Genomic DNA, 23,115 nt, shown 5'->3' on the forward strand with positions numbered 1-23,115 from the left:
GGCCCGAGGACCCCCCTCTCTCTCTCCTTTGTAATGGAGGTGACCCTGGACTCGCCGGAAGTGACGTCCCTTCTGTCTTCCCTTTTAACTCCAATTGCGGAAAACAACAACCAAAAAAGCTTTGCTGTAGGGGAACTGTGAGCGAAGGGGGCGTTTAAAGGTGTGGTGGCGGAAGTGACGTAACTAAAAGGACGGAAGTGAGGGCAAGCATTTTTATTTCCTTCCTGACACAGTGGTCGCCCCCAAACTGTGCCCTTTAAACGATTTTGGACTTCAGCTCCCAGAAGCCTCATCCACGTTGGGCAATAATATGGGATTCTGGGAGCTGAAGTCCAAAGTCCCTTAAAGAGCACAGTTTCAGGACTACGGCGCATGTTCCTTGGTTTAAATCAGTGGTTCCCCTCCAAACAGCTCTTTAAGGGATTTTGGACTTCAGCTCCCAGAGCCCCAGAGTATTGGTCATCATGGCTCAGGATTCTGGGAGCTGAAGTCCAAAATCTCTTAAAGGGCACAGTTTGGGGACCACTGATTTAAGTGATCAAAGTAATTTCGTGCTCCCCAAACTGTGCTCTTTAAGAGATTATGGACTTCAGCTCCCAGAATCCCAGACTTTTGGCCAATGTGGCTGAGGCTTCTGGGAGCTGAAGTCCAAAACCTTTTAAAGGGCAGTTTTTGAGGGGGAACCACTGATTTAAATAAACATGTGTTAGGCAGTGGTCTGATCTTTAAGGGATTTTGGACTTCAGCTCCCAGAGCCCCAGAGTATTGGTCATCATGGCTCAGGATGCTGGGAGCTGAAGTCCAAAATCTCTTAAAGGGCACAGTTTGGGGGCCCACTGAGTTAAATAATACGTAGCTTCTGTCCTACGTTTTTTCTGTCTCTTCCATCAGCTGGTGGCATAAGCTCCTCTTCCCCCCTCCCAAATAACATTGCTTGGTTGTTTTGGGGTTGTTTTCTGCGTCCAAGTGGTTTCTGACTTACAGCAACCCTAAGGCTACCCTATGAAGAAGTTTTCTTGGCAAGATTTGTCTAGAGGAGGTTTGCCATTGCCTTCCCCTGAGGCTGAGAGAGTGTGACTTGGCCAGGGTCACCTAGCGGGTTTCATCATGGCCAAGCTGGAAATTGAACTTTGGCCTCCAGAGTTGTAGTCCAACACTCAAATGCTACCCTGGCTCTCTTATTTATGTATTCATTTACTGCATTTATACATCGCTCTTCAGCCCAAAAGGCTCTCAGAGCAGCTTACAGATAGAGCCCAAACAGACAGACCAAAATAAAGCTGCTTTGGGTCACTTTGGAGATATGTTGTTTAAATGACACACACATCAAGAGGCCAGAAGCTGTGCCAAAGCTGCACTCTAGTCCTTAGGACTGGAGCATGGCTTTTGCATGGCTTCCGGACTCTTAGGGCGCATGCATAATTGAAAAAGCATACCTCTAAAGTGACTGAAGCAGCTTTATTTTGGCCTGTCTGTTCAGGCCCATAGTTAATTAGACCTTTTCCTGCCCTCAGGATTACAATCTAAAAAAGACATGGCACAAAAGAAGGGAATAGCAGTGAGGAAGGGGAATAAGCCCAGTGGTTCTTCTCTCCCTCTGAGGCCTAGACCAGATGAACTGGAAAGAGGGCTCTTCTTTTTACTTTAGGCCAGGCCTGGTGGAGCTTGCCAGCTTTTCTCTCCCTCTCAGGCTGGATGATGTCAAATGGCAAACCCTCCAACATTTCCCACATGATAATTGGGGACAGGAGGCCAAGCATCATCAAAGCTTGGTCAAGATGGCAAAAGTTATTTATGAGGAAGAAAAGACAAGCTGGGATAGGCTGCTGCAGTTTGCTTTTGCCTGCTCCTACAGACAAAGGCAAGGCTCTGCCACCTCCTCTCCCGCCTGCTGCCTTAATTGAGTGCAAACTACTTCTGCACTTTGAACTCAGGCTGCTGCGACTGAAGTAAACTGAGGATAAGAGAGGAAAGAGAAAATGGGATTTTTTTCGAAGCAGTTGAAAAAATGGAAGGACAGATTATTGCTGAGGACTGGCCCTGCCATTTCAGGGCAGTATGCTATCAAAATTGACCTATAGATTTGGCATCATGTACTTCACAGCTGTGTATGTGGCCAGGAATATAGAATGAAAACATATTGAAAACCTCTAAGAGGAAAAGAAGGAAGGAGGTTGTGGGTATAATTAGGATGCCATGTGATGTGGGTGGAAGCCCACATAAATAGGTTCCAGAGAAAATCAAGCCTGAACTCTCCCTAGAAGCCAAAATGACTAAATTTAGGCTGTCTTACTTTGGACACCACAAGGTAAACATGACTCATTGGAAAGACAATAATGCTTGGTAAAGTGGAAGGGAAGAGGTAGATAGACTCTAGGCCAAAAGAGCAGTGCTTCCCCATGCCTCATGTTGTCCTGTCTAGATAATGCAGGCCATTAGCACTGGTCTGGGGTCTGGACATTGATTTGGCAATCCTGGACCGATTCTGGCCCATAGGAGCCTTAATCCAGTCCAAAAAGACTGACTGTTTGCTGTGGCTTCCAGGAAACCGCAGACACAGCCCACAAACTAAAAGGACTCCATACACTCTATACCTGCTGCTGCCATTGCATCCATCCCAAAGTCCCCCATCACAACCTCTTGACATCGGAAGAGGGCATCTGGCCATATAGTGGTTGCCAAGTGCTCCATTTCTGCCCTTATGGGTTGTGACAGGGAACTCAGGATGGATGAAACGGCAGTGGCAGCAGTTCCATGGTGAGGGGTGTGTGTCTGTCACTGCATCACCTCAGGGACTGACCTGGGTTGGAACTATCTGCTCAGGCCCTTGGTCAAGAAAGCTATGGTCTTCTACAATAAGGTATGCAAACCTTATTGTGGCTGTTAGTAACAGGATGTCTTGGAGGCCTCTCATTCAGACATCCAAAGTAACAGGTTTTTTGGCAATTAACAATTGGGTGGAAACTGTTGAAGGAACTAGGATTAGGGAGAAAAGTGGGTCTTATCTCAGCCAGACAGACCTGAATTAGTGTCATGTTTGAGAGGTTACACCATGTGGGCCTGAGAGGGATAAGAATCACATAAAGTCTGCATACTCCCTCAGAGTGTAGTGGAGTCTGCTTCCTCAGAGGTCTTTAAACAGAGGCTGGATGGACATCTGTCAGGGATGCTTTGATTTAGATTTCCTGCATGGCAGGGGGTTGGATTGGATGGCCCTTGCGGTCTCTTCCAACTCTATGATTCTATACTTAAAAATACAGATGTTAGAAATATGTTAGAAACATCTCATATCATGCATGCTAGATTTGCCTGAGCACCAGTACTTTGGTTTTGAAAAAGCAACTACTGATGGTCTTGCTTCTCTCTCCGATTCATGGCCTAGTCTGTAATTGCTATGGGATACGGTTCCTGTTTATGTGATATACCCACCTGACAGTTCTTTCAGATAAGGAGTTACATTGTCATTCTTTGCAAATTTATTGCTGGTATTGAATACCCAAGATAATGTAACAAGCACTGTCAAATTGACAGGTACTTCTATACCTCATGCTTACCAAAAATGCTACTAACAAATACTGTGTTAGAATGGCTACCAGCTTTAACTGTTTAAGTATTTGGGAGGCCGGTATTCTCCAAAGCACATCTGTGAAGCCTTTTAGCATTCTCCAGATAGTCCAACTTTAGCTTGGGTTGGTATGTGTTCAAGGTCCTATAGCCTCACACAAGGTGAGAACAAATATGTGCCTGTGGTCCTGCAGAGCTACTACAAGCCGGAGAAGGAAGTCATGGGCAAGGGGATCCATTGACTTCCATCAACACAAACAGCAGCTTGTACACCTTTTGGTATATAACTCTCAGCTTCAAGGCACAGGCAGGGCTGAAGGCTTATAGCTAAAGCTTAACTTCTTTAGAATAGGCACAATGCAAACTTCAGTCTAATGATATCTGTTTTTTGCTAGAACCCAGAAATGCACCAGTCAGAGCTTAATGGAAACTACTTCTACTTCAGATTAAAGTATTCAGAATGCAAGAATCTGTTCTGAGCCTGAGGAAAGTTTTCAGCCTTCCAGATAAAAATCTATTTATGTATTATCTGATATATATCCTGCCCTCCTCCATTATGAGACAGAAGGCAGATAACAGTTTGAGTAAGTACTAATTATTTTTTTCATTTGAGCAATATAATGCAGAGCTGGTGGGGCAGGGGGGTTATTGCTGCTCTTCGTGAACAATGGAAATCCTTCCAGATCTGCTGGAAATCACCTAAGGATGCACGTTCTGCTCATCCCAGGTTTAGAAGAAGAAAACAGGCAACTGCAATGTTTAAATAGATTCTCTTTATTTCTAGAGGTCCGTGAGTCAAGTATCACAGCTCCGGAGACATTTTGATGTTTTGGGCACGGACCAGGAGTGTCGTCAGTCACCAGGAGAGGCTGGACATCACACATAAAGGCATACTGAGGTTAGGGGAGGGGAGTGAGTGAGGGGAAGGAAGAAGCCAAGACCTCTTGGTTCTTTCACGGCAAGGCAAAGATTTCCATTCTCCCTCACAAGAGAAGCAGGCAGAAAAGGGGTGGGGTGGAGGGTAGAGGCAGAAGTGAAGAAAAAACAACAGACACCACAGTAGCTCAGGCACAACGTTACAACAAAAGAGCAGACAGTGCAACCAAGCCTCTGATTTTAATAAGCATGGTTGGCTACAAAGAGGGACTCAGCAGCAGCTCCACTTTTGCCAGATGAAACATATTTGCCTTGGCAGGCAAGGCTGTTGGCCTGTAAAAAAAATTAATAGGTGCTGGAATCAGTTTCATCTTAAAAAAGAAAAGGCATGCCACACATTGCCTGTATCATCATATCTTCCCTTGTTAGGCAGCAGAGAAACTGAGATTTCAGTTCCCAGCTCCCCTCAGTGAAGGCATATTAAACTCCTGCTCTCTGTCTGGAAAGGCAGAGAACGCAAGTAACCAAGAAGTACAAATAAAACTTTCCCATCTGCCATCCATCCTTTGCCCTCACCTCCCAAAATGGCTGGAAGTACAGAAACTGGGGAGCCTGGGTCCCAAAGAGACTGTGGCCCTGTGTATAACAGGCCACTCTCCTGGTCCCACCAAAACTGTTCTATTTTTCTAGCCATCCAAACTGCTTGCATTTACTCCTTTTTCTAAATATGACAGCATATTTAAAATGTTTGAATTTCTCCCAAAAACGAGTTTCTCCCAAAGATGATTGCTATTTAGGAACTGAAGTCTCTTTTAACCTCGCCTCAGCTTTATCTGTCACAACCCCTGAGCTCATATGGAATTGAAACTACTCAGGGCCTTGCTTTGATCCCACTACCATGGATAAAGTAGCCTAAGCAAAACATACCAATGCACGCTTGATGTACTCCTCCTGGGCATTCTTGAGGTTCTCTTTCTTTCCACTCCAGGCCTTGAGGGCAGAGGCTTGCAGGGCACGGCCATAGGAGAAGGTCAGGGCCCATGGCTTGTGCAGGGGGCATTTGTTGATGGCATTCAGGTTCATAGAAGCCTCTTCCTCACTTTGGCCACCAGACAGGAAGGTGATTCCTGTGATCATATAAGGTAACAAAGAATGAGATATATATATGCATATGCACATACATGAATGGAGCACAACTTGTGCCCATTTTTTTTAAAGCAAGTAGAAGAGGAAATGCAGTAAGAAAAGGGTGGATTTAAAATCTGAAATGGGTTAGTTTCCACTGAAGACTTTATGGGGGAGAGCATTTGGAAGCGAAATCAGACAGATGTTTTCCTTCTGACTTCTGAATCACTGCATTACCACTCACACAATAAACCCACTTCCATAACATGAATCATCAACAGCTAGGTTTATAGAAACCCTGGTACAGATACACGGTTCTGCAGGACTATTACTTTTTTATTTTAGTTATTTTATTTATTTATATCCCACCTTCCTCCTGGTACAGAGACTCAAGGAGGCTACCACTTTGCCAAAGAAGTGCAGGAATCTGCAAGATCACACATTTATTTTGGACAGGAAAGTAAACAGGCATTCCTTGACACCCCTCCCCTCTTTTCTTACCAGGCACAGCTGGGGGCACAGTGCGGCGCAGGGCAGTAACCGTTGCCATGGCAATTTCTTCAGGAGTGTATTTGTGGGTGCAAGCATGGCCACCTGTCACCATGTTTGGCTTGAGCAGGGTCCCCTCCAGATAGATGTGATGGTCACTCAGGGCCTTGTACACTGCAGCCAGAACCTGTCCATGGTGTAATGGGCAGAGGTCAGTGCTAGTAAAGTATGTGTCAGGATCATATCTTCAAGTTCATACTGGAAACAAAGACCACTATTGTGACAGAGATTCCAACTATATATACTAATAAGCTTCCTCTTTTCAGCATCTCTCACCTTTTCTGTCACATATTGGCAGCGTTTGAGATCGTGGTCACCATCAGGGAGGATTTCAGGTTCCACAATAGGAACAATCCCATTCTGGAATTAAAAGGGATAGCAGATGATCAACAGAATCCCAAGCAGGTAGTGGAGATGACAATAAAAAATAAAAAATTCAAAGTTGCAAGAAAAACATTGAAATTGCATGACTAAAATTTAACCCCTCTGACCAAATATATTTTAAACACCTATAAGGTGTTTTTGCTAGATTATAAATGTCTAGATTACTAGACAAATGTCTAAATCACTAGACATTTGCTAGATTGCTGCAAATGCTGCTATTCCACTTCGACTGAAGGAGAGACATTTAGAATTCCAGCCAGAAAGCTCTTAGGCCTCACTGAACATCTGGGGAATGCAACAGGAGGCAGCTAGAGCAGTAAAAGTGGAATAGTAGCACTACAAGAGTGTAGTACAGCAATCTCCAGTGTTTTCAGACACAAAACAAAAGCTAAGTAGAGTGGGCCCTTGGTATCCACAGGGATTTGGATCCTGAGTCCCTGTGGATAGCAAAATCCATGGAGGCTCAAGTCCCATTATACACAATGGTGTAGTAAAATGTGTCTCTTATATCAAATGGCAAAATCAAGGTTTGCTTTTTTGGATTTTTTGTTTGTTTAATATTTCCAAGCTGTGTAATGGTTGAATCTGTGGATACGGGGGGGGGGGGGGGGGGGGGCAACTGTATGTCTTAATGCCTTCTCAGGTCAAGTACACAATAGCTGGAAATTCCATATAGTGCAGGACTCTTGCAATTGCATGTTGCAACTTATTAAATTACTTGGTGCCCTCTTGTAGCAAGAATGTGTACTACAGTTAGAGAAGACAGCCTCCACCCACTGGCAAAATAATGACACTGAACGTCCTTGGGAAATTTCCCAGAGTAGTCTTCTGTGAAGCATACAAAACCGCCATTTCAACACTGTCTGCAACTCAACTGTAATATGCATTTAAGGAGGTACCTTGCTGAGAGTCAGTCTGATGGCCCAGCAAGCCTGGTACCACATATACTAAATGGCAATTGCTCTCTATAATCACAAGATCTTTCCCAACCCTGCTACCCAAATGCCATTAATCACAGCTTAAATCTGGGCTTTTCTATGCACTGTACACATGCTCTGTCATCACATCATTTCCCTGATAAGAAAGTTCCACCAGGAACTAGCCACCCTCCAGTTAACTGCCTTCCTTCATCCAAATATCATCTTGTACCCACCTGCTGGCAGATGCTGGCATAACGGGCAAGTACATTGGCATTCTCAATGATTGCCAGGTGGGAAGGGGTGGTTGGAGTGATCTTCAGGACACAACGCCACTTGGCAAAGTCAGCACCATCCTTCTTGTATTGGGCACAGCGTTCAGCCAATCCATCAAGACCTACACAGGCATGAGAAGGTTAAGGACCAGAGTTCTCTGAACAGCAATACTATTCCCCCATCTTGGGTTTCTTTCTTTACTTCTGATTCTGCCCAGAACTTGTTTCATCCCCCAGTCACTCACCCTGGGTGGTGGTCTCTCCATTTGTCCCAGCAAGGGGCACAACGCCTTTGTCAACCTGTGAGGAGGGAAGAGTAAAGTTTGTCAAACCAAAACCCAGCCACCTTTATCTGCTTGAGCCACCCATCTTATCATCCAATTAAAAAAAATCACTAGTAGGGAAACAGGGTTTTTTTTTGTATGTAGATAGCTCTTGTAGCACCTTAGAGACTAACTGAAAGAAAGAAATTGGCAGCATGAGATTTCATAGACTTAAGTCAACTTTCTCAGATGCTTTTTGAAGTCTATGAAAGCACATGCTGCCAATTTCTTTCTTTCAGTTAGTCTCTTAAGGTGCTACGGGGTTGTTGTTTTTTTGCATGTGTGTTTTTCTTAAAATAGTGACTCCTACTTTTCATTTTTCATTATAATTCACCATAATTCCACCTAGTTCCCAAAAGTCCTTTGGGTTACAAACAGTATAATGTTTATACTCTTAAATAGATATTCTGGAGCCAGTGTAGCGGTTTAAATGTTGGACTGGTCTGGAGACGGGGGTTCAAATCCCTATTGGAAACTCATTGGTGACCTTGGGCAAGTCAGAGAAGAGCAAAGACAAACCTTCTTTGAACAAATCTTGCCAGAAAAACCCTGTGATAGGGTCACCTTAGGGTCACTGTATGTCAAAAACAACTTGAAGGCACACAACAACAAAGTAAAGGTTTATTTCCCCAACAGCCTTGACAGAGTAAATGTGTTTTGTGAAGCTGTCATGATCACTGATTTTGAAAAGAGAAAATAGATAATTCTGCTGAAAAAGGTAACAGAGAGTTTCTCTTGCAAATGTAGCACAATGCTGAAACCTCTCTTTTCCAACCCCAAAGAACCCCAGAGTCTCATTTTTCATTCATATCATTCATTCATATAAAAATCAAGGACTTTGGGATTTCAGTATTTAGTCAGTTCTTCAGGTTGGTTAAAAAGTTGCCTGCTTACAATTGGTCAGATGTTGAGGAAGGGTTATATTATTTCTTAAAATACTGCAGATTTCAAGAGTCATTTTAGAAGAGGCATTCTCCTTTCTCACCCAGAAGGGAAAGCCTCTTCTAAAAGGGTGTCTACCAGGGTACATGAATGCATTATCTGCATATAAGAAAAGTGAGGATTTCTTCACAATCACTTTATTCATATGCAAATCCAATCAAGATTTCCTTAAAGCAGGTGGCATCTCTATTACTGACCAAACTAGCCAAGTGAAAACACCTTCAGCTCTGATCATCCCCAAGCTCCAAATTCATTTTAAACAGTATGCCTCCTTTTTCCAGGCTTGCATCACCTTTCTACAAAAGGGATAGAAAGTGTCTAGCCTTCTAGAGGTTCTTGGAGAGCAACCCGCACTGGCTTTAGTCAGCAGAGCCTAGAGCAAAGGATAACGGGAGTTGCAGCCCAAGAACATCTGGAGACTGCAAGTCACCCAGGTCTGTTTTACAAGGTTGTGTAGACTTCCTGAACAGTACATGGGTACATGTCTGCTTCCTATGGATCATATACAACAGCAATTTAGAGAAGGGGCTCTACCATTAATAGGTATCAGCCCTTATTGTGTGATCACTTACCTTGATGCCTACAATGGCACCTTTGTCCTTAATGACCTTGGTGAACTGACGGCCATCATCAGCCTTCTGGTACATAGTCTCATGGAAGAGGATGACCCCACCAATGCAAGGGTTGACACGGTCATCTGCAGTGAAAAGCAGCTGCCTGTAGAAACGGCGGTTCTCCTCGGTGTTCTCAGTGCCAATGGATTGCAGGCGCTTGGCAATGCTGCCTAGGAGGTGAAGGAGAGGACACAATGGACATTAGGCAGACAGGCTATGCTGCTCATACACACAAACCCACCGCCTCTTTCTCATCACTCATTCTCCTCTTCCTTCCCAGCTCTTACCAGTGGATTCGTCGGCAGCGAGGATGCCCTTTCCAGGTGCCACAATACGCAGAGCATTCTCTGCCAGCTCCTTCTTCTGCTCAGGAGTCAAGGCTGGGTATTGGTGAGGCATCTTGAATGACTAAACTGGGAAAGGCAAGAAAAGCGTTAACATCCTGGGTAAGGTGATTTTCTTCCTCCTCCGCCTCCCACTGTTGTTGCTTGCCTCTCCTGGCATTGCCCACATGCCAGGCCACCGACCTTGATGTGTCTGTACAAGCAGGGCAGGGCAAAAGAGGAGAAGGGAGGGAAGAAATCCACCACTGATTCCCTCCCTGTTGCCACAGTGATCAAAGGAATCTTTGATCAAGGTCTAAAGGGATCCTCCAAATAAGACAACTAGGGTGCATTTTGAAAAACAAACAAGGGATGATGGTTCCTACTGAACAGAGACCCAAATCAAGGGCATTTCAAGGACGTAAATGGTCTATCTTCCCACCCCATCTTTCCTGATCCTTTTCTATTGAGATATTCCAAATTTCTCTCCCCTCCCATTTCTTTTCTCAACCTGATGTAGAAGAATTACAAGGGGAGGGGATACTAAAAATGCAGCATTTTTCTCTCTATCAATGACTATAAACCTCTTCCTTCCGGTTAAAGGGCGGGGAGCGAAGAGAAAAAATGTTCTCTTCCTTCCTTTAGGTACGCAACAGTTGTGCACATTTCAACATTTCGCCACGTGGGTTCATATAATGTTCTCCCCCCCCCCCCAAAAAAAAAACCTCTATCTTGAGTGCCCATCTCAGATTTCTTATCATAGTTTCCAGTTCTTCCTTTTTACCCCTCTCCAGTGGTTCATCCACATTGGAGAATTAATTCAGTTTGGCACCACTTTGACTGCCAGGGCTCAATGCTATGGAATTCTGGGCATGGTAGTTGTTGGGCCCCCAACAAACTACCATGCCCAGAATTCCATAGCATTGAGCCCTGGCAGTCAAAGTGGTGCCAAACTGGATTAGTTCTCCAGTGTGGATACAGCCAAAGCAGATTCCTGCTTTCTCTTAAAAAAACGGGATCTATCATGGTCCCCAATCGCACCCCCCCCAAAAAAAATGTACCCCAACATGGAGATCTCACCTCTTTTTCTGCAGAGAATGTGGAAGAAAAAGGAAGGGAGACCTTTTCAAGCAGCTGCTCCGATGGAGAAAAGGGAGTGAGATTTGACTCACTGGGGAGGGAGGAGACTTTTAAAAGGGACCAAGCCCTCCCCCTACATAGCAAGGAAGTATTTATTTAAATAGAGGGGAACACCATTGGATGGATTTCCTCCCCCTTCAAACTGAACTGGGGCTGGAAGGCTCTGATGGATGGTATGGGAGAGAAAAGCAAAAAGGCTGGCCCCAGTGCTTTGCCTTCTTCCGTGGAATTTCCGTTCCAACGTAATGGGTGCTCAGTGTTGCAAACAGGAGGAAAAGAAGAGATTTTTTAAAAAGAATCTTTCAGTTCAGTGGTTCCCAAATTTTGAGGTCCTCCCAATGTTTTGGATTTCAGCCCCCAGGAGTTCTTGACCATTAGCCAAGCTGGCTGGGGCTTCTGGGAGCTGAAATGCAAAACACCTGAAGGGCCAAAGTTTGGGAGCCACTGACCTAAGGTGCATCTGCGCTCTAGAAATAATGGAGTTTTGACACATGGGTCCAAAACACACTGCAGAAATAATATCCAGTCTGAGACTGCTTGAACTCAACACTAGGGAGTTCTGGGAATGATATCTTGTACATAGAAAAATCTTGTAGCACCTTTGAGACAAACTGAAAGAAAGAAGTTGGCAACATGAGCTTTCCTAGACTAAAGCCTACTACCTCAGATGTATTCAATTTTCCTCAGGTGTAGCCTTCTCTCTCAGAGAGCTCTGGAGCCACAATAAACTATAATTCCCAAGATTCCCTAGCACTGAGCCAGGGCAGTTAAATCTGTCTCCAACTGGATTTTTTCAGCAGTGTGTTTGGACCAAGGTGACCAGATGTTCTAACCACAAAGGAGGACAAGGCATCGCAAAAAATGTAGGGCCATCCAGAAAAATGTAGGACATTCCCAAATAAAAGCATGCTTACAAAAATGTAAATTCATGCTTCTTAGTCCTGCTCTAAAGTGAGGATATTTTGGAATTCCTCCTAAACAGAAGGCTGAAATGTCCTGAAAAAGGAGGATGCCTGGTCACCCTGACACTACTTTACCTTCCATGGCTCCATCCTACAGAATCCTAGGTTTTGTAGTTTGGTGAGGCACCACTACTCTTTGGCAGAGAAGGCCGAAGGCCTGGTAAAACTACAAATCCCAGGATTTCATAGGATGGAGCTACTTAAAGTGGTGTTAAAGGGCATTATTTCTTCAGTGTAGATGCACCCTTAGATGCTTTGAAAAGAGCGGGTAGCAAAATCCACACTTCAACCACAGGTTTGTTCATGCTAGGGATAAAAATAATAACTTATATAGTTGCACCCTCTCCCCTGGATGGATTGTGAGAATGATGATGGGGATAAGCCAACGCTGTGGCTCCACAGACCTTTTCTCTTTGCCTCTTCTCTTAGACTCCAGTTTCACCGCTGACCTTTCCAGGGGACACCCGATCCCCCCTCCTTTGGCTCCCCTGTCCTTTTCTGAAGGACACACTTGCTATTTCTGGATGCTCCCTGGCCCAGGAGTGTGTGGAGAGGGAAACCCAGCTGTAAAGCAAAGTGGTACCGGAGTGATAAAAGTGGGACTGCAGCTTTGTGGCCAAATAAAAAATAAAAAAGGTCATAGAAGGGATTCATTTTCAAACTGGAGAAGGCATGCATACGCACCAAGATGCCTGCCACATCTAAGAGGATAGATGATCCTTACAGGCAAAGACCTTCTGCTTGAAATCATTCTCCAGGGTTTATGACTTCCTTCATGTAGTGAATAGTCAAGCTATGGAAATTTGCTACCACAAGAGACGCCAATGGCAGCCAACGATGGCTTAAAGAAGAGACTAGATGCATTAATAGAAGATAGCCCTACTAGTCCTCATAAATGTAGCACCCTTTCAGTACTAGAGGCACTATGCCTCTGTGCCTCCGCTGCTAGAGAGGGTGCCATTATGCACAGTCTGACTAATATTTAAGAAGAAGACTGAAAATATGGATTCCTGCCTTTTTAAAAAAATATATGCTAATTATTAGTTTTAATGTGCTGTAAGGATTACCTAGTTAAGAGTTTGGGAGGTGCTCTTTTTGGCTAATTAAAGTTATCAGCACCGTATTGGATATGTGTGGCTGATAAATAAGCTACTGAAGATACAGTATTTTTTCAGAAGAAACTGAAAAAGAGATTCCACCTAAACATTAGGAAGAACTTCCTGATGGTAAGAGCTGGTTGACAGTGAAAATGCTGCCTTGGAGGGCGGTGGACTCTCCTTTTCTTTTCTTTTCTTTTAATTTAATTTCAAACAGAGGTTCGGTGGCAATCTGTCTTTGATTGTATCTCCCTGCGTGTCTGAAGGGGATTGGACTGAATGGCCCTTGTGGTCTCTTCCAACCCTACAGTCCTGTGGTATCTTCATGCCCTACTTCTGGGCTTCTTCACTAGGTTTCAGATTGGTCACTCCAAAAACAGAAGGCTGGTCTAGAGCCACATTTGGTTTAACCCACAAGGGTTTTCATGTTATTATATGCAGGACCAGAGTGCAAGATAATGAGAAGCAAGGGCCAAGAAAGAAAATTCCTGCAAAATTTGAAGTAAGGCAGAACTGGTGGCTTATCAGCATGAAGCCTGAAGGGTTGAATTTTTTTATTATTACCCCAAGTGCCCAGTTCTGTAATTCTTGTGCAATTTTTTCCTCCCTGATCACACCTGGAGGAAAATATGTCTCAAGACCGTGTCACCCTGTCCATCCAGCTGTCCAATTAAAAGAAGAAGAAGAAGAAGAAGAAGAAGAAGAAGAAGAAGAAGAAGAAGAAGAAGAAGAAGAAGAAATCAACTGAACTCCTTTGAATACTGTCCAGATCTTAATTTGAATACTGGTTTCTTCCCAGAATCTTCTTTCATTCTGTCTTGGTCCTGTAAAGTCGTAAGCTAAAAAGAAGTGTTTTTAAGCATGGACATTAGAACGCTTTGCATTTGTAGGAATAAAGGCCAGACATGTTGATTTTTGCTGATTTTTGAATGGCTTCTCCTATTATCTCTGATTATCTCTGGACTCAACCATTGTTGGAACAAAGAGAGAAGACTCTCTCCAGATCCAACATATATGCATTTTAATCACATTTGAAAGGTCTGCAAGAAGGTGGTTAAAATCAATATCTCTTCCACATTTTCTTTAGTGCATGTTTGCAGTGAAGGAAAGACTGTAAACTCAGGATGTAGTCAAATTAATAAATCAGTCCAGAGCAACATTTGTGAATTTATATATTCCTAGATACATCACTGTGTGGGATGGGGTGAACATTAGCCTCGAGGGAGCATCTGTTGGGCTAAGCTGACAAGAGGGTTGCGGCCACCCATTTTGGACAGAGCCGGGCTGTTTGATGAAGGAGCAAATGGAAAAGGGGGGTAAGAAGAGGTGTGGGAAAGCAAGGCGGGTTGCATAACACCTCAACGCCTGAGAGGTGAGAGGCAGCTGCTGTTTGATTTATGAGAGGAGAGAAAAGGCCAGGCACCTGTGGGGTCAATGTAACATGGGAATGCAACACCCCTCCTCCCCTTTGAGCAATCCAGACCCCACAAGAATCTTCTCCATTGCCCAGCCAAGGCCCGAATCCAAATGGGGCTTCTCTTGGGATGATTACGGTAGGAGCTGAGTCACTGGTCTTTGTGCAGGAAGGCACGTAGCACCACCAAGAAGGATGCCCTCTGGTTCCTTCCCCCCACACACTTTGCCCCTATCCAGTCTTCCCTGCTCCCTTAAGTAGGATTAGTCTGGCTGGGGGCTGCCCTACAAGAACCTGCTGCTTGCAGGACAGAAAGGTCACCATCAGGGTGACACTGCTTTTCATGATGCAATGAGTTCCATCCTTCCCCACGGCCTGATTCCTCCACATCTTCTACTCTGCCCCCAATTTCTTGCCAATTTCCCCCTGTTTCCCCTACCCCACATAGTTCTCCTCTCCCACTCAACCCCCTTCACCTTGTTTGTAATATTTGCAGGAAAGATAGCCATTCAACAGGTTAAGCTACCCATCCACCTCCACTGCCTTCTGAGGTTTCTGCATATCAGGAGGTTATTTTAAAATCACAGGAAGGAGAAGATATCTGCATATCAGGTGGTTATTTTTAACATTATAGGAAGGAGAAGGCTCCAAGTAACAGCAAAAACCATGTGAGAAAATGCAAGCCTCTGACTAATATTGCCATTATATATATTTTTTCCCCTCTTGTATGATTCTTAACACTTTTGCCTGATGAAGAAGCCAGTGGAGTGTTGAAAGCTTGCATCATGCATTTTGTGCATTTTGGAATTAAAGATATCACTATTTTGTGGATTTTGGATGTAATTATACTTGGTTATATGGTCAACACAGATATTCCTGGATATGTTTTGCAGGAAGGAGAAGGGATGGCAAATGTACCTATCGCCCCAGGGCCTGCAAGATGAACTGTCTCTTCTTGATCACAACAGACATACCTGCCCTCCCTAAAAATCCTCTATAGCTGCAGTTCAACCAATCTTAATAATGCCCCAATGCTTTGTTTAAACATTACTTTAAATTTTGTATTTAACTTTTAATAATAGCTTTACTTAAATTATTAAAATTATTTTAACAAATTTAAATTACTTAAATGTTAATATATTAAAATTAAAATACTTTATATTTTAATATAAAATATTGATTTTATTTTAAGTAATAAAATTAATTATTTGGTTCCAAAATATGAGAATGGGGAGAGTTGACAAGAGGCCACACTGCCATTTTATTTGTGCAAATGTTGCCCTTTCTTGTTGCTTATGGTGAAGAAATGGAGGTGGTGAGGCCCTTTCCTCATCATTTCATTAGCATGCTAAGGAAACTTTATCCTAAATTTCTGCATGGCATGGAACTAATGAAGACAGAGAAACCCTCTGCTTTCTCACCCACCCCACCCCAGCAAAGGGCCCTGGGGCACATTTATTACACCAGAAGCTTTCATTAGCTAAAATTCATTTTATACAATGCATTACACACATGTAATCCCTGAGTCTACTACAGTAAATCTGTTACAGATGGCTCATTCGAGGTCCTTACACAAAACTACTCTTGATTATTACAATACAGTGAAATACTCAAAAGCAAAGCAGACCCTTTCTGAGAAGCTACTGTTGCAATATGTGACACATTCGAGGGTGACCTGATGAACAGTACACAGCAAGATGTACTGCAGTCTCTGTCCAGAAGGTTTCATGCAGATGTTAAAAGGGTTTTCACAAGCAAGGAATATTTTGTGGTGGGGGTAGATGGGATGTAATGTTTTAATCCAGGATAAAAACTAGCTGGCATTGTAAAAAAATTAAAATGTGTTCAACGCTGTAGTTTTTGCATTTGAGTTACCTCTGCAGGGAATGCAAGAGCTGCTTTTAAAAATAAAAAAGGTCTTAGGCAGGCAAGAAAGAGATGTAAAGAGATAAGAGAAGAAAAATGAGTTAAGCAGCAAAGGAGATCCCTGTGTGGTCGAGTTACCAATTTTAGGACCATGAGTTAGAAGGAAAAATAGAACCAGTATTCCAAGGTATAGCACTCTGAATCTGTTCCTGAATAAAGAGAGATAGAGAAATCCTGAAACATTGTTGGAGACTGAGGCTGCATCTGCACTGCAGAAGTAATCCAGTACAAAGATTAGGGAGGAGAAAATATGTGTTAATTTAGAAAGCAAATGGAGGGAAGCAGGAAGTCTAAAGTTTAATTTTTATGTATTTGTTTTTCTATGTTTTTAAGGATGGGTGGGGGGAGAGGATCAGTGTACGGCTGTAGATTTCTGTATTTGTTTTGTGTTTGTTTGGTTGGTTGGTTTGGTTTGGTTTGGCTATTCATGTCTATTTACTTTTGTTAATAAAGAAATGTAAATTCAATTTTAAAAATTTAGAGAAATAATCCGTTTTTGCTCTACTTTAACTGCCATGGCTCAATGCTATGGAATTCTGGGAACTGTAGTTTGTTGCAGCTCTAGACTACAATTCCCAGAATTACACAGCAGTATGCCATGGCAGTTAAAGTGGTGTCAAGCTATATTATTTCTGCAGCGCAGATGCGGCCTGAGAAACAGAAATAGCAGAATCTTTTGTGAACTCCAGATTACTTCATCAGATGGAACCGATGCATCAGTTGCATCTGATGAAATGGACAGATGTCCATGTAATTTATACTAGAAATTTATTTTTCTGCATTAATCTCAAAGCTTTAGGAGGACAATTTGAGCAACCAGCAGCGACAGAAGAAGAATGAAGGTGAGAGAAATAGTATGCAGAGAGATCTTGTGTAGCACCTTTGGGACTAGTGGAAAGAAAGAAATTGGCAGCATGAGCTTTTGCAGACTTCAGTCTACTTCCTCAGTTAATATATCACCTGTTTTGTCCTAAGTTAACTAGGTACAGTACTTGGAAACTATATCTCACAAAGGGAGAGGCACACCTTCTTCTCTTTGCTGCTTTCCAGATACATTTATGTGAACAGAACTTCCTCAAACAATTAGCAACTGTGCAAGACATTTGCAAGTCATTGCAGCAGACAAAGGAGGAAACAGCAGCATTAGATCATACAAGTTGAGTGTTGGGAGGAAAGACAGTCAACAGTCTCTATGGTCTTAAATGGACAAATCCTTGAGACTGGCAAACAGAATTGGAGGGTTAGTTAGGCCTTATCAAGCAGAGAGCAATAGACTAATAAAAGTGAAAGAGTGTGAGGGAAATGGGAGATGGATTTCCACTAATATTTAAAGCTCCACAGGGTTTTGATGTGGGGCTGCTTGTTAAGCCAGGCTTAAAGTGAAAGGGCAGACCTTGCTGTAACCATCCATGTAGGAATCTGCTAAAAATACAAGCTAGTCTTCGGAGAGAGGGGCTGCACCTGCACTGCAGAAATAATGCAGTCTGACACTGCTTTAACTGCCCCGGCCTCAATACTATGGGATCTAGGGGTTTGTAGCTTGTTGCGGCACCTCCACTCTCTCAGTGAAGGCTAAATATCTCTCAAAATTAAAAATCCCAACAATGAAATTAGGGAAACTGTTAAAATATTCCACATCGTAAGTATATATTCCACATTATAAGTACTGGATACTAAATTACTTGGTTATTGTCCTCTAAGGGGAGGAAGAAAAAAGGAGGGCTGAAAGGTATGTGCTATAACAATGGTAATATTTAGTACGGATTTATTATATACAGTATGTTGTATGGTATTAAGGACCATAAAGCTAATAATTAAAACAACGAAAAACAAAAAAGACAAAACTACAAATCCCAGGATTCCATAGCACTGACTGTATTACGCACCATAAAGCTAATAAATAAAGCAATTTTTAAAAACCTACAAATACAAGGATTCCATGGCATTGAACGGTGTCAAACTGCGCTATTCCTGCTGTCCAGATGCAACCAGAGAGAAAGAGACTTTAAGGGTGAAAACGCACTGCAGAAATAATCCAGTTTGACACTGCTTTCACTGCCCTGGCTCAAGGCTAGGGAATTTGGGGATCTGTAGTTTTGTGAGACATTTTGCCTTCTCTGTCAAAGAAAACTCTGGTGCCTCAACAAAACTACAATTCCCATGATTCCCTAGCACTGAGCCAGGGCAGTCAAAGTGGTGTCAAACTGGATCATTTCTGCTGTCTGTCAGAGAGAGTGCTGGGGCCACAACAGACTACAAATCCCAGGATTCCACAGCATTGAGACGTGGCAGTTCAAGTGGTGTCAAACTCTCTGCAGTGTGGAGGCAACTGTGGTCTCCAGAAATATTACATATATGTGTGTGTGTATACAAACACACACACACATACATATATACACACATATGTATAAACATATACACACACATATATTCATTTCATTCCATTTCTTACAGCAAATAGCCAGCATAATACACACACACATATATATGTACACACATATACACATACACACATATATACACAGACACACACAAATAAACATATACACAACACACCGAGATATATATGTACACACACACACACACACACATATATATATATACACACACACACAAATAAACATACACAACACACAGATGTGCGTGTGTACAAACAGCCTTTCCCCTTTCCTTTTCTGCAGGAAACCTCCCTCCAGTTCTTCCTAATGCTAAACCCAAGGCAAGGCCCCAGACAGAGGCCCAGGCCTGCCTCCTTCCTTCCTTCCTTCCCTCCTCCACTCCAGGCCCCATCATCCCCAGGAGGTTACCGTTGGGTGCGGAGGGAGACGACGAGGCTGGCTGCTCCGGAGGCGCTGCTGGGTGACTGACTGGCAGAAGCCAAGCCGGCGCCGGGGCTATAAAGAGGCGGAGGCGGGAGGGAAGGGCCGCGCTAACCTTCTCCGCGACCCCTGGCCTTTCGCGGGGCAGGCTAAAAATAGAGGCCGGGGTCTCGGAATGTGAAACGCGAGGAGCAGGCCCTGCGCTGACATTCCCCGGAGAGCAAGGCAGGCGGTCACGGGGAAGGAGCCTGAGAGGCCGCGGGGCCCTCTGCCTGAACCAGAGAGATCATACATGGAAGACAGTTGTTGCCCATAAGTCGGAAATGGCTCCAAGGCACCAGAGCAAAGCCATGCTCAAAATGGAGGGCGTTTGGGGAATTCCTCTATGATAAACTAAATGAATAACAAAAGTCATAAAGGTGGCCAGAAAACACAACGAAAGGGTCACCCACAAGTTGGAAAGGACTCCAAGACACACACCACAACAAAGCCATGCTCAAAATGGAGGGCAGTTCCTCTATATAATTTGACCTTTGGGGAATTTCTATATATAATACACTATAATATATCCACTATATAATAATCTATATATAATACTCTATAATATAATACTCTAATATACAGTACAATATAATATATATAGATGAGTTCCCAAAATTAGGACTGAAGCAGCTTACAGTCTACAAACACAGTACAATTAAAAACCTACAGAAGTGATAATTAAAATGGAATTAAACTATTGCAATACTAAAACTGATCATTTATTTATGATTTATGGCAACCCTATTATGGGCTTTTCTGGGCAGGTTTCTTCAGAGAGGGTTTGTCATGGCTATCCTCTGAGACAGAAAATGTGACTTGCCCAAAGTCACCCAGTTGGTTTACATGGCCAAGTTGGGGTCCGAACCCTGGTCTCCAGTCATATCGTCCACAATGCTCAAACACCACGCTGGCTCTCATAAGCATGGCGAAGAAACATGATATTTCTAGGAGAGTGTTTTTAACTTTTATTTGGCCCTGTACTACATTTTGCGGTTCCTTGTCCTCCTTTGCGGTTTGGTCACCCTGTGAGGGACGCAAGCCACAGTGTGGCTCATTCCCAAACAGTTCTCTTCCCCATACATGCTCCCCTTGCATCTGCCAACACTTCTTATTTAGACCCCTCTGCCACTGGAGATTAAATTGCACCAATATTTTGGGGTTACCCCTATGATGCCCCTTTGGACTCAGTGCCCAAGTTATTCATCCCCCCTTCTTCCCTGGCAGTCTCCACAGTCCCAGTAAGAAGACACCATGAGGTGACTTTCCCCCTCTATCTTGTCTGTTGCCCCTTCTCTTCCCAAAACAGCTTGCAATTTGAGGCTTCCATTTAATCTCCATTTGCCTTCTTCCCTGTCCCTGCCCCAGAGCCTTGTCCCTCAATGCCATCTGCTGTCGCCCAGAAGAAACTACAATCCAACACTCAACAGTTTCCAGATCCTGAGACTAGATTGGGAAATGTTTTAAAATAACCAGGGCCAAGGCAAACCTCCTCTGAACAAATCACGCCAAGAAAAACCTGAATAGGTTTGCCTTGTTGTTGCTGTGTGCCTTTGAGTTGTTTCCAATTTATGGCAACCCTAAGGCAAAGGTAAAACCTATCACAAGGTTTTCTTGGCAAGATTTGTTTGGAGAGGGTCTGCCTTTGCTTTCTTCTGAGGCTGAGAGAGTGTGAGTTGCCCAAGGTCACCCAATGGGCTTCCATGGCTGACTCTTCAATCCTATTCCAGCACTCAGTCCACTGCACTACACTTGCTCTGACTTTAGAGATTAGCAAAATTTTACTCTCTGCAAGTATTCACCAACTCCAGGTCATTTTCTTAGATCCAGATATCAGAGACACTGTGTGTCAAATTAAGCCTGTTAAAATCTTTAAGGCTGCCACAAAGACTCCTTCTTGGTAGTCTCTGCTCCAGTTTTTAACTAAGTGGCTCTGGAGCAGATTTTTTTGTAGGAAACAGATACGAGGGAGAGTATAGGCAGGTTTGAAGACTATCCTGCCACTCTGATATATATAAACATAATATGCCCTTACCTAACACTGATCACACACAATCAGATTCACAGGCAAACATTACCCTACTTATTATTTCATGCCCTACTATTATAATAATTATTATTAGAAAATGACTGCACCAGCTGTAAAGCAGTTGGGCGTTCCCCGCTCTCTAAGGTGGACTGAAAAACATACTTCAATATTTGGGATGGAAAAAGATGTTCTCATTTTGCATGGTGTAAATAACACCTCAGGGTGTTGCAAAGCAAGTGTGGACCTGACCAAGAGACTTCCTTGTAGCAGATGGATGGAATTAGCAGCAAAATTAGTAGCAAAATTTGGGTAACTGCAATCAAATCCTCTGCAAAATCATTGAAAAATCTGGGTATGTTTAGCCTGGGATAAGATTAAAGGGGGATCTCATAGCCACCTTCAAATATCTGAAGGTCCATGATGCAAGAGATGAACTAGATTTGTTTGTTCTCAGTTGTTCCAGAAGACCAGCCTAAAACCAAAAGTGGGAAACCTACAAGGAAGTCATTGTTAACTTTTGTCAAGTCCTGACTTATGATGACTCTATGAATGAGAGAAAAGTAGATTTGGGCTAAACACTGGGAGAACCTTCCCAACTATGAGAGCTGTTTGATAGTAGAAAGCTACCTTGGGAGGTTAGTAGGCGGTCATTCAGCTGTCTAGTTGAAGGCTAGTTGTAAGGCTTCCAGAAACGCCAGAGCAGCATCCCACATTGTATTTCCTGCATTAAGCAGAAAATTAGAACTAAATGACTTTTACCATTCACTTACACAGAAGACATACTTTGTGTTCAGATATCTAGATATGTAGGTTAAGACACAGTTTATAGATAGATAGATAGATAGATAGATAGATAGATAGATAGATACCTGGATAGCAATAGCCTAGACCCAATAATTCATGCATTGGTAACTTTCTGATTAGACTAGTACAATATGCTGTATGTGGGGCTGCCCTTGAAGATGACTTGGAGGCTGCAGCTAGTGCAAAATGCAGCAATTAGATTGTTGATCAGAGTATCATATCAAACATCATATAATCCTGGTGCTAATGCAGTTGCACAGTCTGCCAATATACTTCCAGTATGAATTCAAGGTGGTGGTGATGGACATTCAAAGTCCTAACAAACTTGTGATCTTGAAACCCAAAGAAGCACTTCTCCCTACATATGCCTGACTGAGGTTTGAAGTCTGTTGAAATGGGCCTTCTGTGTAACCCATCATTTCGGGCAATACACTCCTGGAACATGTGAGAGAGGGCATCCTTTGCTATGGTACCCCAGTTATGGAATATCCTCAGAGGCCCTGTTGGCACCAACACTAGTGTCATGCTGCATTTTACAAAAGCCTTTGGGGATTAATAGATTATATCTAAATCTGCACATGTTCATGGTTTTAAATTGCCTTAAACTGCTTTTAAACTGGTTTGGCTTTAACTTGTCACCATCTCTTCAACCAGAGAAACATTCAACCCTCTGGATGTTAATAAACTGCTACAGCTTCCATCATGCTTTGCTATCTTGCAGGCTGGCTACAAGATCAATAACATATAGAGGGCCATACGTTCTCCCTTGCCAAAATCTGTTTTTCCATCTTAATCCAAGGTGAGGGTGTGTGTATCTGTGGTTTTTGAGTGCTATACAAATTCATCCTCCAAACGCTAGGCTAAACGGAACCATAATGGTACCATAATGCTATCAATGAAGGTACCAAAGCAGAAGAGACAGGGTTGTTTTTATCAAAAAGAGATACAAATAGTATGATGGGCTTTAGTAAATTAGTATAGGGGGGAAAAGAG

At 43.1% G+C, this 23,115-nt stretch overlaps 1 protein-coding gene across 1 annotated transcript; it reads right to left on the reverse strand.

Annotated features, from left to right (window-relative positions):
- Nucleotides 1-4,315: 4,315 nt before the first annotated feature.
- Nucleotides 4,316-19,344, reverse strand: ALDOA (aldolase, fructose-bisphosphate A). The gene is made up of 9 exons (XM_089479953.1): nt 19,239-19,344; nt 9,857-9,982; nt 9,528-9,739; nt 7,936-7,990; nt 7,652-7,812; nt 6,391-6,474; nt 6,067-6,241; nt 5,368-5,567; nt 4,316-4,773 (listed from the first exon to the last, which is right to left on the reverse strand). The coding sequence occupies exons 2-9, from the start codon at nt 9,966-9,968 to the stop codon at nt 4,681-4,683; spliced, it is 1,092 nt and encodes a 363-aa protein (XP_089336079.1). The 5' UTR covers nt 9,969-9,982; nt 19,239-19,344; the 3' UTR covers nt 4,316-4,680.
- Nucleotides 19,345-23,115: the final 3,771 nt, after the last annotated feature.

Source organism: Sceloporus occidentalis, unplaced genomic scaffold, assembly GCF_023333645.1.
Source record: "Sceloporus occidentalis isolate IW3139 unplaced genomic scaffold, rSceOcc1.0.p SCAF_14, whole genome shotgun sequence".
NCBI classification, from domain to species: Eukaryota; Metazoa; Chordata; class Lepidosauria; order Squamata; family Phrynosomatidae; genus Sceloporus; species Sceloporus occidentalis.

What these genes read in the sequence shown, in the direction of transcription:
- ALDOA (XM_089479953.1), bottom strand. Translation starts at nt 9,968, where the DNA reads ATGCCTCACCAATACCCAGCCTTGACTCCTGAGCAGAAGAAGGAGCTG. An exon ending in TGTGCCCCCAGCTGTGCCTG is followed by an intron (nt 5,568 to 6,066) that starts GTAAGAAAAGAG and finishes ATATGATCACAG; the next exon opens with GAATCACCTTCCTGTCTGGT. An exon ending in AGTACATCAAGCGTGCATTG is followed by an intron (nt 4,774 to 5,367) that starts GTATGTTTTGCT and finishes TTTTTTTTACAG; the next exon opens with GCCAACAGCCTTGCCTGCCA.